Genomic DNA, 16006 nt, shown 5'->3' with positions numbered 1-16006 from the left:
GACCTAGTAGCGCACCCACGCGCGCTGACCCTGGGTCGCCTCAGGGCACGTATCCATCCGCCACGGAGGGACCCGACAAGGGAAAACTGAGGTAGGGGGAACTGCGCAAAATTCTTGGTCGGTTAGGGAGGAGATCCCAGATACTCCTAAGAGAGTAGTTCGAGGTAAGTACTGTTAGGAAAAATACAAATTACTTAAAATTTGTGATTTTAAAGGCTAAAGCACATGTCGTGTACCGTATATAAAATGAAATGTAATGGGCCAAGAACACTACCCTGAGAAAAATCATATATCACATTCCTATACTCACTATGGTTCCGATCAACAACAACTCATGACAATGTATTACTTAGAAATTAAATAATGATGCTAAGAAATTACACACTCACTACTAACTGTTTGAAAACAAGGGCCTTATGATTAATACGGTCATAGGCAGCACTAAAATCAAGGCCTATCATACAAACTTCCTAACCACAATCAAGGTATTTCTGTACAGCATTGGAGATTTTAAGAAGGGAATTACATGCTCCAAGGAGATTGCAAGAAGGGCATCACATCCTCCAAGGCCTTGATAAAAGCCTAATTGCAAACTGGAGAACACATAATTACTTTCAGCAAACCTATTCAGACATTATGCCAAAAGATGTTTAAAATATTTAGATAATATGGGAGTTATGGAAACTGGGGAGTAATCAGTTGAACTTGAGCTACCACAAACACATTTTCATAATGGAGTAACATTACCAATTCTCCAACAAGTGCTAGAAGCTCCTCTTCTGGCTAACTTCCACAAAATAACAGATAACTTTCGAGCTAATAAATATGCAGTCTTTATGGAATATAAAGGAAAAATACCATTTGGGTCTCTACCTCCATAAGCATGAAGGTCCATCAAGAGAGCTTTAATTTCATGTGATCAAAAAGGTAAACTAGTTAGTTTAGCCTCAGGTAAACAGGAATGAGGAAGATCAAGTTTCTCATTATTCTGCTTGCTGTCAAACACATCAGTCAAAAAAGTTGCCATTTTCTTTGTACGGTGAGTGACAGAGCCATCTGGTTTAAGTAAAGTAAGAACTGTTGCATCTAAACCAAAGAGTTCAGATTTAAGGGTAGTCTACCACTTATGTACCTGGGTTGTACTCAAAAGGGTTTCTTTTATGGTTAAATTGTATTCCTTTTCAGTTAAAGCATAAACTTTCTGAGCAAAAGCTCAAAGCTGAGTATAGTTATTCCAAGTCAAATCTGATCAGTTGCCCCTCTAAAGATGTTTGGACTCCTGGTTCTTCTAAAAAGCACGTCTACGGTCATCATTGAACTTGGATTTGTCTTTCACTCAACCTAAAAATTATGTTGACTAGATTCTCATTCAAAGGAACAAACAGATCAACATAAAACATTATTACTGTATACAATTGTGACCAATTCAAGCCTAAAAGATCACTCAAAATGCCATTCCAGTATGCTTGAGATTTTATAGAAATCTTACATGAGTATGTCACATCAGGGACAGACGGTTCAATATTCACCACTAATGAAATCAAGGCATGATCAGATGTCCCAACTTGAGAATCAACCTTACTTGTTAAACACCAAGCGAGTTGGTGTATACGAGGACCAAGCAGTTACCAGACCTGTAAGTAGCTTCTTTTATGATTTGCTCACAGCCTGAATCAGAGGCAAAGTCCAAAGCACTTAAGCCATGGCGATCAATAGGAGAAACAGAATTTAACCACTCACCACTCCCAATGGTGAGCGTTGAAATCTCAAAAAAAAAAAAAGAAAAAAAAAAAAAAAAACGAGGCCTTTCTATCATCTTCTTGTATCTTAGTCATAATGGAAAAAAGTCAGTCGAAAATAGAATCATCCATGTCTGGATTCTGGTAGATCGAACACTAATGGAAGTTGGTGTTCCTTTCACAAACCTCTATTACCTGAATCTCATGACATCCACATTCATAGCAGGACTTATGAGAAGCAGGTACGGAATGGCACCCCGTTTCAAAATTATTGGCTCCTTAAAACAAGTTATAAGTAACTCAGATGAGTGCCTCATTTAGAAACCAAAGTTTCTGAGCACAAATGAATATCAAACTGTTTGAACGCAACTGTAAGGTCTTGAATATTTGCATGAAGACCACAAATATTGCAATACAGAAGACGAAGTCTAGGACATACTGGTCCCTGATTTTGCTCAATGTCTCCAGACAGCATAAAAATTGTCAATAAAAAAGATACAACATACTTAAAAACTAAATTAACAATAATGATAACTAAAACAAAATGTACAGAAATATAGATAAATTGATTGATAAAAACCATTGGCTATGGATAAAAGGTCGGAAAAACTGGTCAGCATTGTGAAGCCGATACTCCATGCAAGGCTAAATACCCTTCAGGATAGCCACTTCAACTGAAGGGAGGACAGTAAGGATGGTTTTGAAATGAAAAAGAAACTGATGGGAAAAAGACAAATTGTTAATAAACCACCAGGCATCTGTGGCCCTTCTAATAAGCTTGCCCCACACACACATTAAAAAAAAAACAAGAGGAAGAAAGAAGAATAAGATAGAATAGTGTTCTCCAGTGTAACCTCAAGCAAGTGAACTCTAACCCACAACAGTGGGAGATCATGGTACAGAGGCTGTGGCACTACCCAAGAATAGGAAACAATGGTTTGAATTTGGTCTGTCTTCTAGAAGAGCAGCTTACCATAGCTAAAGAGTTTCTACTATCCTTACCAAGAGAAAAGTAGCCAGTGAACAATTATAGTGCAGTAGTTAATCTCTACTGTGAAGAAGAATTACTTGGTAATCTCAGTGTTGTCAAGTGTATGAGGAGACATTAGAATGTGGAAAGAATAGGCCAGACTATTCTGTGTATGTGTAGGTAAAGGAAAAATAAGCTGTATTGTGAGAGAGGTGTACAATGTAGTACTGTCTGGCCAGTCAAAAGACCTAATAACTTTTTATTGGTAGATCTCAACAGATGGTTGGTACCCTAGCCAACTTACTACATCCAAGAGACTTGTTGGGTTTAAAAGTTTTGATGGAGCATTTGATATCATCAGTGGTGATCAAGATTCACAAATTCAAATAGAGTGATGGATACCCAAATCTAAAGATTTAAAAGAGTACTGTGTATAAAAAGAGGGGGAAGAGGAGTAACATGTTATGGATGGGTAAACTAGAAAAGAGGAATTCTTTTAGGTACCTTTGCCTCTTTCTGTTACCTTTGGGGATATACTGGACTGTAAGGAAAATTTTAAAAGGGTGTTATGAAGAGGAGAACCAGCAGCCAATGTGTAAAGAGTTGCTTGACTACTGTGAAATAGGAATATCAGATTAATAGATGTAGGCTTAAGATAGGAAATCAGGCTGAAATTGCATATAAAGGTAAAATGCGGGATATGATGCCAAGGGAAAACCCAAGCAAAAATGTGGATTATGTTTACAGATGAGCATACTATATATTGTATGTTGACAGAAAATAATCTAATAGTTGATGCAGCAACATAACATTGCTCATGCTATGTAACTAGTAAATTAGGCTCCAACTTCTTTTTATTAAGGCCACTTTTGATGAAGTTTTTAGCACCCTTTTCCTTCCCTTCATAGTTCTAGACGATGCTGATGTGAGTTAAGAATTTATTTATTAGATATTATTTTTTGGAACTTACTAATTAGTGCATAACAATGCTGCAAAAATTGATGAAGTTAAGTACTGTATACATATAATGGAGAATGTTTAGGAATCTGTTCACATTAAATTAAAGCATCACATACATGCCCTACTTTTTGTATTTGTATCTTCCTGTCAAAATTATATTTGATTTGTGGGTGTTTCTTACAGGGAGATATAATAAATATAGCAGGGAATTACCCCAGACCCCTTGGTTTGTGGAAGGAGAGCGGAAGATGGGATCAAGTGTTCAAGAACTTCTTTGTGAAATTCTCAATAAATCAGTAAAAGCAGAAGGTAAGTAATGTAAAATTCATCTGACATGATACGCTTTTGTTTATACTCTATTCTTTATATTTGAATTATAATTAGTCTTTACCTGTGCAACAAAATTGTAACATTGTTCCCTTTAAAAAAAAAGAAAGAAAATGACAGTCAACTAGTAGTTCTGCTTCTATTTAGGTAGATCTGAAAGCCCCAAGCAACTACTGTACGTGAATCAGTATTATTGCATTTGCAAAGATATTTACTGTGTATGTGAAACCCTCAGATGCTTTGATGTTTTAAACTTCAGTTGTTCCGTAACCAAAATACAAACCACGCTATTTACATTGGGTTTACCTTTCGGCGTAGCTGAAATTGACGAGCCAATAGATTTTAACGAGGGTTAACTACCCCCGCGCTAGTTAGCGGGGGTAGGGGAAGGGGTAGCTTGCTGGATGTCTGGCTAGGGTCTCTGGGCATCCTATTACGCTCTGAGGATCTGTCTAAGGAGAGCAATAGGAAGGCCCTGGAGACCTTCCTCCTCTTGGGCACTCGCTCCATCGAGTTCCTGGCACATCAGGTTACCAACCTGTGGGCCAATTTGGTGCTCAAGCGTCGTGATGCGGTGACTGAGAAGATCCATCCGAAGGTCCCCGCCGTGGACGTCAACAGGCTCAGACACGCTTCCCTCCTCGGGGGGAATTTGTTTGAGCCCCAGGACATGGAACGTACAGCTGAGAGGTGGATGAAGTCGAGTCAGGACTCCCTCCTCCAAAGGGCCCTTGCATCTCGGCCCTACAAGCCTCCAGCTCCACAGCAACATCAGCAGCAGCCTCGCAAGACACCGAAGCAGGCGCCGGCAGCTAAGAAAGTGGTGTCTAAGCCCTAGCCCTTTCCTGCCAAGGACAAGAGGGGCGGTAAGTCCTCCAGGGGAGGCAAGACTCCTAGAGGGAGCGGCCGCGGCCGCAAGCGCTAGGAGTGGCAGTCCCCCCGCGTGTCCACCTGTGGGGGGATGCCTTCAAAGTTGCGTGCACAGGTGGCAGCAACATGGGGCCGATGCTTGGACGGTCTCCGGGATCGGCCAAGGATATCGCGTCCCATTCACGACATCTCAACCTCCCCTGACAGCGAATCCAGTGTCGTTGAGCTCCTATGCCATAGGATCGGTAAAGGGGCTAGCCCTTCGGGCAGAAGTCGAGACCATGCTCAAGAAGGATGCTCTCCAGGAGGTCGTCGACGGCTCCCCAGGCTTCTTTAGTCGACTCTTTCTTGTAAAGAAGGCGTCTGGAGGCTGGAGACCCGTCATCGACCTCTCAGCTCTGAACAAGTTTGTCAAGCAAATTCCGTTCAGCATGGAGACAGCGGACACGGTCAGACTTGCGGTGAGACCACAAGACTTCATGTGCACACTGGATCTGAAGGACGCGTACTTCCAGATCCCAATCCATCCGTCTTCCAGGAAGTACTTGAGATTCTGCCTAGACAGCAAGACCTACCAGTTCAAGGTGCTGTGCTTCGGTCTCTCCACAGCACCTCAGGTGTTCACCAGAGTGTTTACCCTGATTTCGTCGTGGGCGCACAGGAACGGCATCCGTCTCCTCCGTTATCTGGACAACTGGCTGATCCTAGCAGACTCGGAGTCGACCCTTCTTCGACACCGAGACAGGCTTCTGGGACTTTGCCAGGATCTGGGGATCGTGGTAAATCTCGAAAAGTCCTCTCTGCAGCCGTCCCAACGACTGGTTTTTCTAGGCATGTTGTTAGACACCAATCTCCACAAAGCCTTTCCATCAGACGACAGGATAGCAAGGCTGAGGAGGGTGGCGGAACCCTTCCTCAGGCGAGAAGAGCTTCCCGCCCAATTGTGGTTGCGTCTCTTAGGTCACCTGCCCTCCCTGGCTCGTCTGGTTCCAAACGGCCGTCTCAGGATGAGATCCCTGCAGTGGCGGCTCAAGTCCCGGTGGAATCAAGGATCCGATTCCCCGGACTTCCTGGTCCCGATAGGACCTTCGGAACAGGCAGACCTGTGGTGGTGGCTGGTCGACGAGAACCTGCGAAAGGGAGTGGATCTTCTCGTCTTCCCCCCGGAATTGACACTGTTTTCGGACGCGTCAAAAGAAGGGTGGGGGGTGCACGTTCTGAACCAGAGGACCTCAGGCCTTTGGTTAGAATCAGAAAAGTACCTCCACATCAACCTTCTAGAAATGGCTCTTCAACAGTTCCAACGGACCCTGGCGGGTCACTCCGTGGTGGTGATGAGCGACAACACCACGGTAGTGGCTTATATCAACAAGCAGGGAGGTACTTTTTCGCAGCAGCTATCCCATCTTGCAGTAGAGATTCTGAGGTGGACCGAAGTCCACTTGATAACACTATCAGCTCGCTTCATTCCTGGCAAAAGGAATATGCTTGCCGACAGTCTGAGCAGGGCTTCGCAGATAGTGAGTACCGAGTGGTCTTTGGATCCTCAGATAGCCAACAAAGTCCTGACTTTGTGGGGTTCCCCGACCGTGGATCTGTTCACGACATCTTTGAATTTCAAACTGCCCCTTTACTGCTCCCCAGTCCCAGACCCCAAGGCACTCTGGCAAGATGCTTTCCAACAACGGTGGGACAACATCGTCGTGTACGCCTTCCCACTGTTCTGTCTGATGAGAAGGGTGCTCAACAGGACCAGACTATCGGTCAACTTTTCGATGACTCTGATAGCTCCGCTGTGGCATCACGTGGAATGGTTCTCGGACCTTCTGCAGCTCCTGACGGAGCTCCCGAGAGAACTTCCCCCACGACACGAGCTACTCAGACAACCACATTGCAACATCTTCCACAGAGCCGTAGCATCGCTTCGGCTTCACGCCTGGAGACTGTCCAGCGTCTCCTCACGGAGAGAGGCTTTTCGCATCAAGTTGCAGAGAGAATATCTCGGCACCTGCGAAAGTCCTCAAAGGGAGTCTACCAGGCGAAGTGGAGAGTCTTCTGTGGTTGGTGTTGTGGGAGGGGTATCTCTCCACTCGATGCCACTATTCCAGCAATAGCGGAGTTTCTCGTCTATTTGCGGGAGGAAATCCGCCTTTCGGTCTCAGCGGTGAAAGGCTATCGCTCAGCCTTAAGCTTGGCTTTTAGGCTGAAAGGAGTGGACATTTCCTTGCTGGAACTCTCTTTACTCATACGTAGCTATGAGCTTACCTGCCCTCAGTCGGAAGTGAGACCTCCTCCTTGGAACGTGGTTCGGGTCCTCAGGGCTCTCAAGAGACCTCCCTTTGAACCATTACGCCATGCCTCTGATCGCCACCTGTCTTGGAAGACGGCTTTCCTGCTCGCTTTGGCCTCTGCCAAGCGAGTTAGTGAACTTCATGGTCTCTCGTACGACGTCGCCCATTCAAGGGGATGGGGGGAGGTAACGTTCAGGTTCGTCCCTGAGTTTGTTGCCAAGACTCAGAACCCTGGAGTGCCGAACCCACAGTTCGACTTTTTCAGGGTCGCGAGTCTCCGTTCTGTAACAAGCGACCCAGACCAGCTGCTACTATGTCCAGTGAGGAGTCTGAGGTGTTACTTGAAGAGAAAAGCTGCAGTTCGTCCTCAGGTGCAAGCATTGTTTGTTAGCACAGGCAGGACGAAGAGGAGGGTCACCAAGAACACCATCTCGGCTTGGATTCGAAGGGTTATCCATCACGCCTTGAATCCAGACCCTCCTTCGTCACGTCGCCCTAGGGCACACGACGTCAGGGGCATCGCTACGTCCCTGGCCTTCAAGAGAAACTTCTCTGTGACGCAGGTACTTCAAGCTGGGGTCTGGAAGCGTGACGACATTCACAGCCCACTACCTGCAGGACGTGACCCACAGGAGCCTCGATACTTTTTCTATCGGCCCTTATTGGACAAGTGGCAGTAGGTTGAGGGCGTTGTTACCCGGTTTTAGTCTGCGTGAATGAAAGAGTATGTCTGACCCTTACTTCTTTCCTCATCCTCCCCTCTCTTGGGGAAGCAGCATCCTGGTCTCCGCATAGGTGACCTCAACCTCTGCAGGTAAACCATGCTTCTTTGTGTTCCTAGTATTAAGCTTAATACTGTCGCGTCCCCCATACCCTGACAAGGTGGTATTGGGAACGTCCTATCCTGGATTCCTATCTAAAGGTCTCAAGGTAAACTTCATAGGACGAGTCACGCTCTTTCCTCCACACACAACTTATGTAGGCCACACGTTCCTTGCGTAGCAAGAAACTTGTGAGGTGCAGGGACTTCCTCTCTCGAGTGATGCTCACTTGGAGTCGGAGTCCCCGGGTAAAGCCAAAGTCAGTAAGGCTGGGGACTTTCCACCCTTCCTAAGCGGTAAGTCACCCAATGTAAATAGCGTGGTTTGTATTTCGGTTACGGAACAAATGGCAAATTCGGAGATGATTTGTATTTTTCCTAACCATACAAACCTTAGCTATTTACACATATTTGCCCGCCAGCCCTGTCCCCCAAGTCAAGTCCTACCTCTAAGTGAAGTGAAGCAAATCACCGGTGTGTGGGGGGGGGAGGGGTAGCAAGCTACCCCTTCCCCTACCCCCGCTAACTAGCGCGGGGGAGTTAACCCTCGTTAAAATCTACTGGCTCGTCAATTTCAGCTACGCCGAAAGGTAAACCCAATGTAAATAGCTAAGGTTTGTATGGTTAGGAAAAATACAAATTATCTCCGAATTTGTCATATTAACCGTAATTCCACTTACCGAGTCTGAGGTGAGCGTGGAGGCCAGCTTGTAACAGACTACGCAATTGTCCGGGTGCCAGACGGTCAATCCATCCACAAGGATAGCACAGTGGGCGTGTGACCGACAAACGTCGTGGCCGCAGGGTTGGTGGAGGACCGCTGAGCAGGCTGTCTTCGCACAGCGTACTGTCTGTAAAATAAAGCTACATAAGTATCCCGTAGTTAAGCTAGAGGAGCCCGGGGGCTCCGGGAGCTTAAAGTACACTGCCATAGCAGTGGGTAAAACATTTACTAAGCCGTAAGGGCGATAAAGCTAGAGGAGCCCGGGAGCTCCGGGAGCTTAAAGTACACCGTTATAGCAGTGGCGATAAAACACTTAATAATTAACAGCTTAATAGGTAACAGAATAAGTCAATCCGTAACTATGATCATACAAGGGGAACAGTCGAGTAATAGAAATATATATATAAATATAAGATTAATCGTAATATGGTTAGGGATATACGTTGGCTCCGGAGAGACAACTGAGAGAGCCCGGGGCTCGTGTTAACCTACCGGGGTAGGCGGGACATGGGAGGAAAGGTTGTCGGGGGTCAGAGACTCACCGACGGGCTCAAGGACCTTAACCAAAAACTCAACAAGATAACTAGGTCCGGAAGCTACGAACGGGATCCCGTAGATAAAATTGTTAACATCGAGTGGGTTCCGTGAAGTACGGAATGCCACATGGGGAGGGTGAAGGGAGGGATCCTATAATGGGTCCGTGGGGTGCGGAACCATGAGGTAGCATCCAGGAATAATAAGTGAATATATAAAAGACATGGAACCCAAAACATAGCAGAAATCCCTCCTGCCGACCGATGGCCAATCGGAGCGGCGGGGAGAAAACGGCTACGGAGGGTAAACTATAAAATCTATACATCTATAACATATAGCCTCTCTAACGAACAAAGTCTGCTTGTGAAGGAGCCAAGCGATATCCCCGGGGAAGGGGGGGGTGAAAGGGTACGAGAGGATTCGACCCGTAAAACAAAGCAGCTGACTCCAAGGCTCGAAGAGCGAGGCATCCCTGAAGTGGGGATGTAGGCGGGGGGAGGCTATCACGTGGACAGAGAGACCAGGCGTACCAACCTGGTCAAAGAACCACGACATATGAATGATCAATACGGATAGACATAATATAATATAATATATAATGTAATTTATATGGTATAAAATATAATGAGTAGGAAAGCATGCGAATAATATAGAAAGAGAGGGACGCAAGAGAGAGGCAGGGAAGAGCCGAACCTTCCATCGCGGGGAGGACCAAGCTGGGCAGTGGGGGGGGCAACATAACACAAAGTCGGTGAGGTGCCGACATAAAATATGAAAACAAACTGCCTCGCGAGAGTCCCACTCAAACTAAAGCAACTACTAGTCGTAAATATAATGAAACGTATCCGCTTATGATAAGAAAACGAAATAACGTGGAGTAACATAAAAAAATAGCAACGCCCGAAGGCGATCAGGCATGCCAACCTAACACGAACTATGATAACGTAATATCATAACAACTGTATCGTAAATAACGGGATAATGAAATACCATAACAAAATAAAATAACACGGGGTGTGAACCGTGAATTACCCAGATAGGTTCAAAACGAAAAACAATCAGTATGGAAGACTAATTGTAAGGCATTAAGAACGAGAGAGAGAGAGAGGAGGTAGCCAGCCGCCATGGCGGTCCCGAAGCAGGGCCGCGAACAGTGAAAATTAAAAACTGTGATAAAATAACAACTAAGGGCAAGGCTACCTCCAAAGACTCAAAACTCATAGATCTGGTACTTAACTTCGACGGAGTGACAGTAGAGTTCGACATCATGAGATAAATCCTGGGTAAATCCGGGAAAAAAACACACCGAAAAAGTGAACAGCGTAAACCAATGGTGCTATGAAAAGGAGTATCGTCACTGGCGTGGGTTGGACTGTTGGTAGTAGAGATCGGTGCTAGTGTATTGAACGGCACCTCGCTGTACGGGAATATTGAGAGGAGATATCTAAATGGTGCGAGGCCTCTGGTTGTGATTATTTATCACGCCCCAGTTATTTATACAGACACCTTATTAGGTGAGCGAGCTGGGTTCAACCTAGCATTCCTATACAATTTTTTCTCTGGTAAATTCATAGCAGTTTTTACCTTAGAAATGATGTAAAAGGAGCATTTCACTGGGCGGCACAGGTCGGAGCCCAGAAATATATTTATATATATATGAAAATAGTTAATGTACAATAAATAGGGGAAATATAAAAAGGTAAAGTATTATTATTGTTATTATTATTTATTATTATTATTATTATTATTATTATTATTATTAATAGCCAAGCTACTACCCTAGTTGGAAAAGCAAGATGCATAAGCCCAAGGGCTCCAATAGGGAAAAATAGCCTAGTGAGGAAAGGAAATAAGTAAATGATGAGAGCAAATTAACAATAAATCATTCTAAAAACAGTAACAAAGTCAAAACAGATATGTCCTATATAAACTATTAACAACTTCAAAAACTGATATGTCAAATATAAACTATAAAAAGACTCATGTCAGCCTGGTCAACATAAAAACATTTGCTCCAACTTTGAACTTTTGAAGTTCTACGGATTCAACTACCCGAATAGGAAGATCATTCCACAACTTGGTAACAGCTGAAATAAAACTTCTAGAATACTTTGTAGTATTGAGCCTCATGATGGAGAAGGCCTGGGTATTAGAATTATCTGCCTGCCTAGTATTACGAACAGTATAGAATTGTCCTGGGAGATCTGAATGTAAAGGATGGTCAGCGTTATGAAAAATCTTATGCAACATGCATAATGAACTAATTGAACGACGGTGCCAAAGATTAATATCTAGATCAGGAATAAGAAATTTAATAAACCGTAAGTTTCTGTCCAACAAATTAAGAAGAGAATCAGCAGCTGAAGGCCAAACAGGAGAACAATACTCAAAACAAGGTAGAATGAAAGAATTAAAACATCTTCAGAATAGATTGATCACCGAAAATCTTAAAAGACTTTCTCAATAAGCCAATTTTTTATGCAATTGAAGAAGACACAGACCTAATGTGTTTCTCAAAAGTAAATTTGCTGTCGAGAATCTCACCTAAAATTTTAAAAGTCATACAAATTTAAAGACAAAACATAACTAACAGCTTTATGCAGCTTTGCTGATAGTATATTCGTATTAAAGGTTTGTATAGTTAGAAAAATCTAAATGATTTTTTAAATTTAAAATTTTTTTCCTGTTTTTTCCAGACTACAGATTTTCATCATCTGGACGAGAAGATGTTGATGTTCGTTGCCTTGGAAATGGTCGACCTTTTGTTATTGAATTTCTCAATCCATGTATTACAAAATTCTCCCAGAAAGAAGTAACACAGTTTCAAAAAGAAGTAAATTCATCATCGGACATGATACAGCTACGACATCTACAAATTGTTGATAAGTAAGTATATGACTTTTGAAAAGCTGTTTTCTCTTATTTTAGCAGTTATTATAGGCTAACTACTTTAACTTATCTCAACTTAAGAAAATAGCTACTGTTTCTTGTTATTTTTTTTTAGGTGAAGGGCCTTACATCTTTAGTTTTTTCAGATAAAAACTTGAAACCCTGCAAATGTTTAGACAGTTAAAAGTTTCTGTTAGATACAGATTATAAAACGGACGCGAAAAATCTATTTTTGGGTGAGATAGCCATGTCGTCCTGATGGAAGGTTCCTTTAAGTAGCTTCCTAGGGTATATTTGACTACAGTGATATTCCCAGAGAATTTAACTCAAGGTCTCCAGAATTCTAACTCCTGGCGCGAATATCCTTAAAGTTTCCTTTTAGGGTATCGCATAATATCAGGGGACGTAATCTTGACACGCCACATAGAAATCTGCACCCGACATAGCGTTTACGCTTCGAGCGGGAAAAGTGGTAAAATAAAAGAGGAGCCGTTAATAAGGTTCCCTTCCTCCGTTACTGTTTGAGTACCCAGATGGCGCCATAATCGCCGCCATCTTTATTCCTTGTAGCGTTGAGCCGGTACTTATAGATACAGTATTATTGGGAGGGATCCTGCCTAGGCCTTTCATAGAAAGGAGGGCGGGTCCATCAGGACGACATGGCTATCTCACCCAAAAAGAGATTTTTCGCTTCGCTCAAAATCCGTTTGTTCCGACACAGATACAAACCTTCGCTATTTATTAGGGTATTACTTTCGGCAACGCTAAAAAACAGCCAAGACAATTTTAGTGAGGGATAATTACCCCATCAGCTAGTTAGCGGGAGGGGGTTGGGGTAGATTAGCTACCCCGCTCACTCACACCTGTCGGTTGAGTAACCACTTTTACTTTTGGCTCGGTAGAGTTAACAAACTGCCTTGACTTTGTTACTTTTCCTTTTTCTTTTGTGTCTGTATGGTTATTGCCACGCTATGCGGACATGTCCTGGGATTGAGGGCCGCTGCTGCGGCACCTTCATGTTGTCCTTTATGCTCGGCTTGCCGGGGAACTCAGTGTTCGTGGGACAATACCTGTTCCGAGTGTAGGGAGTGGCCTGCCTCACAGTGGGAGAGGTTTGCGCGTAAGAAGAAGAAAAAGTCTAAACGTGAATCTTCGCTTTCGGGGTCTTCCTCGAAATCGAAGAAATCTCGGGCTTCTGCTTCCTCTACGCCCAAATCTCTGCCCGAAGCTAATCCTCGACCAGGCCCTTCTGGGGTACGGTCGAGCAGTAGCGCAGGGCTTGTGACTCCAGGTCAACCCTGGGGGATAGACGAGGATGACAACTCCCCTAGTGAGTCGGCTCCTTCTCTTCCCCCAGGGAGCGCCTGTTCCTTGCCAGACCTTGGGTCTGGTTCCAATGCCGAGGAGTAAGCTAACCCACCAGGGGCGGTGGCAGGGCTCTCTCCAAGGCGGGCTTCCCCCTCGGGGGAACATATCTCTCGTTCGCGAGAGAAGGTTGCATCTGTGCATCGGCAATCTCCTTACGCTTAGGTTCTCCTCCAGGGGCGGAAAGAGAACCTTGTTATAAGCGTAGTTCTTCTTCGGGCGAACTTTCCTCCCCTGCGGAGGATTTATCTGTCGATCTTAATCAGTCTCCCCCTCGGGTGGAGTGTGTTGTACGTTCCTCTCTGGAGGTTCGTAGAGTGGAGGGGTGGGTAACCCCCTCTCCACCCCGGGCGTTCTCCTCCTCGGGCTGTGAGGAGACGTCTTTTTGAACCTGCTGGTTCTCCTCATGTTGACCCTTCGTGGTCTCGTGACGATCACCCTTTGGGCTGGCGTGATCGTGAGTCTTCGGGCTCTAGTCATGTTGATGCTGCGGGTTCTCATGACAGCAGGAGTCCTTCGGGTCTCCGTCACGCTGAACCTTCGGGCTCTCGGGACTTGAAACCTTTGGATTTCTGTTACGCTGAACCCTCGGGCTCTCGTAACGACAGTAACGTTGAACCTCCGGGTTCTCGTACCGTCAGTCACGCCGATCCTTCGGGATCTCGTGACAGAGGAACCTCGATTCCTCGTTACGCTGACCCTACGGGGTCTCGTAACCTGAGTTACGCTGAACCCTTAGGCTCTCGTAACTCTAGTCGCGCTAACACTTCGGTTTTTCGTGACAGAGAAACTCCGGTTTCTCGTTGCGTTGCTCCTTCGAGTTCGTGCAACACAGTTCACGCTGAACTTTCGGGTTCTCGTGACCAGAGTCATTTTTATTATGACAGAGTTTTTAAACTCTTGTTGTGTTGATCGTTCGGGTGAGCGTAGCAGTGAGTTCTCTCAACAACCTGAGAGTTCTCGCACGCACAGTCAAGTTGGCGCGCACTGCCAAATTGGCGCGCACGACCAAGTTGGCGCGCACGGCCAAATTGGCGAGCACGACCGAATCGGCGTGCACGACCAACTTGGCGCGCACGACTGCCTTGGTGCGTACAAACAAAATGGCGATCATGGCGAGCAGGTTCATCCTATGGTGTGCCATATGCATGAACAGCCTATTGCTTGCCATGCGCGCGAACAACACACTGCGCGCCATGCGCGCGAGCAACCTTATGCGTGCCAGTTGCGCGAACAACCTCATGCACTCCAGGAGCGCGGAAAAGGTACGCGCAATCGGGAGAGGCGTGCGCACGAGCTCCCTTCCGCCTACCAACAGTTCGGCGCAAGAGCGCACGGCCATCTTAGCGCTTACAATCAGTCTCTCGAGCCCCTTGGGCCTCAACAGAGACAACAGTCGCCTGTGCGACCGAGCCCAGATCCTATCCCTAAGGGTAGGCCTGTGCCTATCTTGCCTGTAGGGAAGCCTTCATCAGACACGAGGGTTAGGGAACCTGGCCAGGTTCCTAAACCCAGGGAGCAGTCCTTTCCTAAGGACCTTCCCCATAGTTCCACGGGAGCCAGTGACCCCCCGTGGCTTAGCAACTTATTTAATGTAATACGCCAAGCCATGAAGGGAGTCGTTCCCCGCTCCCAGTCCTTAGGTGATACACCTAGGATTCCCTTGTCGCCTCCTCTCTTCCCGGGGTCCTCTCCTCCCTCCAATCCTAGGAGGAGGTCGGAAGTTCTCGCACAGGCGGGCCCCTCAGGCAAGGGGAGACGATCATCCCCTCGCAGAAGACCTCTGGAGAAGATTGGGCATGAACCTCAGGGTAGCCCCCCGCAGTTCAAGACGCCACAGGCCAGGCCAAAGGGGGAAAGGAAAAGGATTCGTCCTTCAGCCTCCAAAGAGGATAGGGTTACTTACTATGGAGACTCCTTCCCTTCTTTACCGGTCGAGATAGTGTCTAATGAGGCACGACCTGCGACTGGACGGGATTCACCCCATAAGGCAGTGGACTTACATTCCACCCGTAAGCCGACGGAATCCTCTAGGCCCTTGGGGACAGAGGATCTCTGGCCTCCTAGGAGGGAACCGAAGGATTTGTTCACCATCCCCAAATCCTTGGCCAGGCTTCCTTCCTCACTGCCTCCCAGGCAGCCGGAAGCAAGCACCTCCCCGGTAGTCTCCCTATCCCCAGTCTATACAGTTGACGACTTCGACCCACGCAGGGCTTCTATGGATGAGAGCTTGGAAGTGGAAGGACAGAGCGATCTCGAGGACGACGCTCTGCCAGCAGCTGCTAGCCCTAAGCTTACAGAGGATGAGAGGAAGGAATCGGAGCACGCCTTCTGGCAGGTCCTAGCCTGCATCCGTTCCATCAATGGACTTCCAGATCCATCGGCAGCCCCTCTAGATGGAAAAGAAACGGTCCTTGACCAGTTCTATGGCACTCAGAAACCTCATAGGACCAGTGCAGCTTTTCTCTGGTCAAAGGGGTTGAAGAGTGCCAAACAGAAGGCTGTGTCCCAGGCAAC

The 16006-nt window shown here is 45.9% G+C and overlaps 1 protein-coding gene across 1 annotated transcript in view; it reads left to right on the top strand.

The window, feature by feature from the left end:
* The window catches only part of Pus10 (Pseudouridine synthase 10), a 219546-nt gene that overhangs the window by 142927 nt on the left and 60613 nt on the right, over positions 1 to 16006 (top strand). The window contains exons 6-7 of the mRNA XM_068358729.1: positions 3853 to 3978; positions 11932 to 12121. Of these exons, the coding sequence (XP_068214830.1) occupies positions 3853 to 3978; positions 11932 to 12121 (316 nt within the window). The remainder of the gene's footprint in view (positions 1 to 3852; positions 3979 to 11931; positions 12122 to 16006) is intronic.

The sequence above is a fragment of the Palaemon carinicauda genome, chromosome 35 (assembly GCF_036898095.1).
Source record: "Palaemon carinicauda isolate YSFRI2023 chromosome 35, ASM3689809v2, whole genome shotgun sequence".
In the NCBI taxonomy this organism is placed as follows: Eukaryota; Metazoa; Arthropoda; class Malacostraca; order Decapoda; family Palaemonidae; genus Palaemon; species Palaemon carinicauda.
The sequence above is the reverse complement of the archived record's forward strand: the minus strand, read 5'-3'. Positions and strand labels throughout refer to the sequence as shown.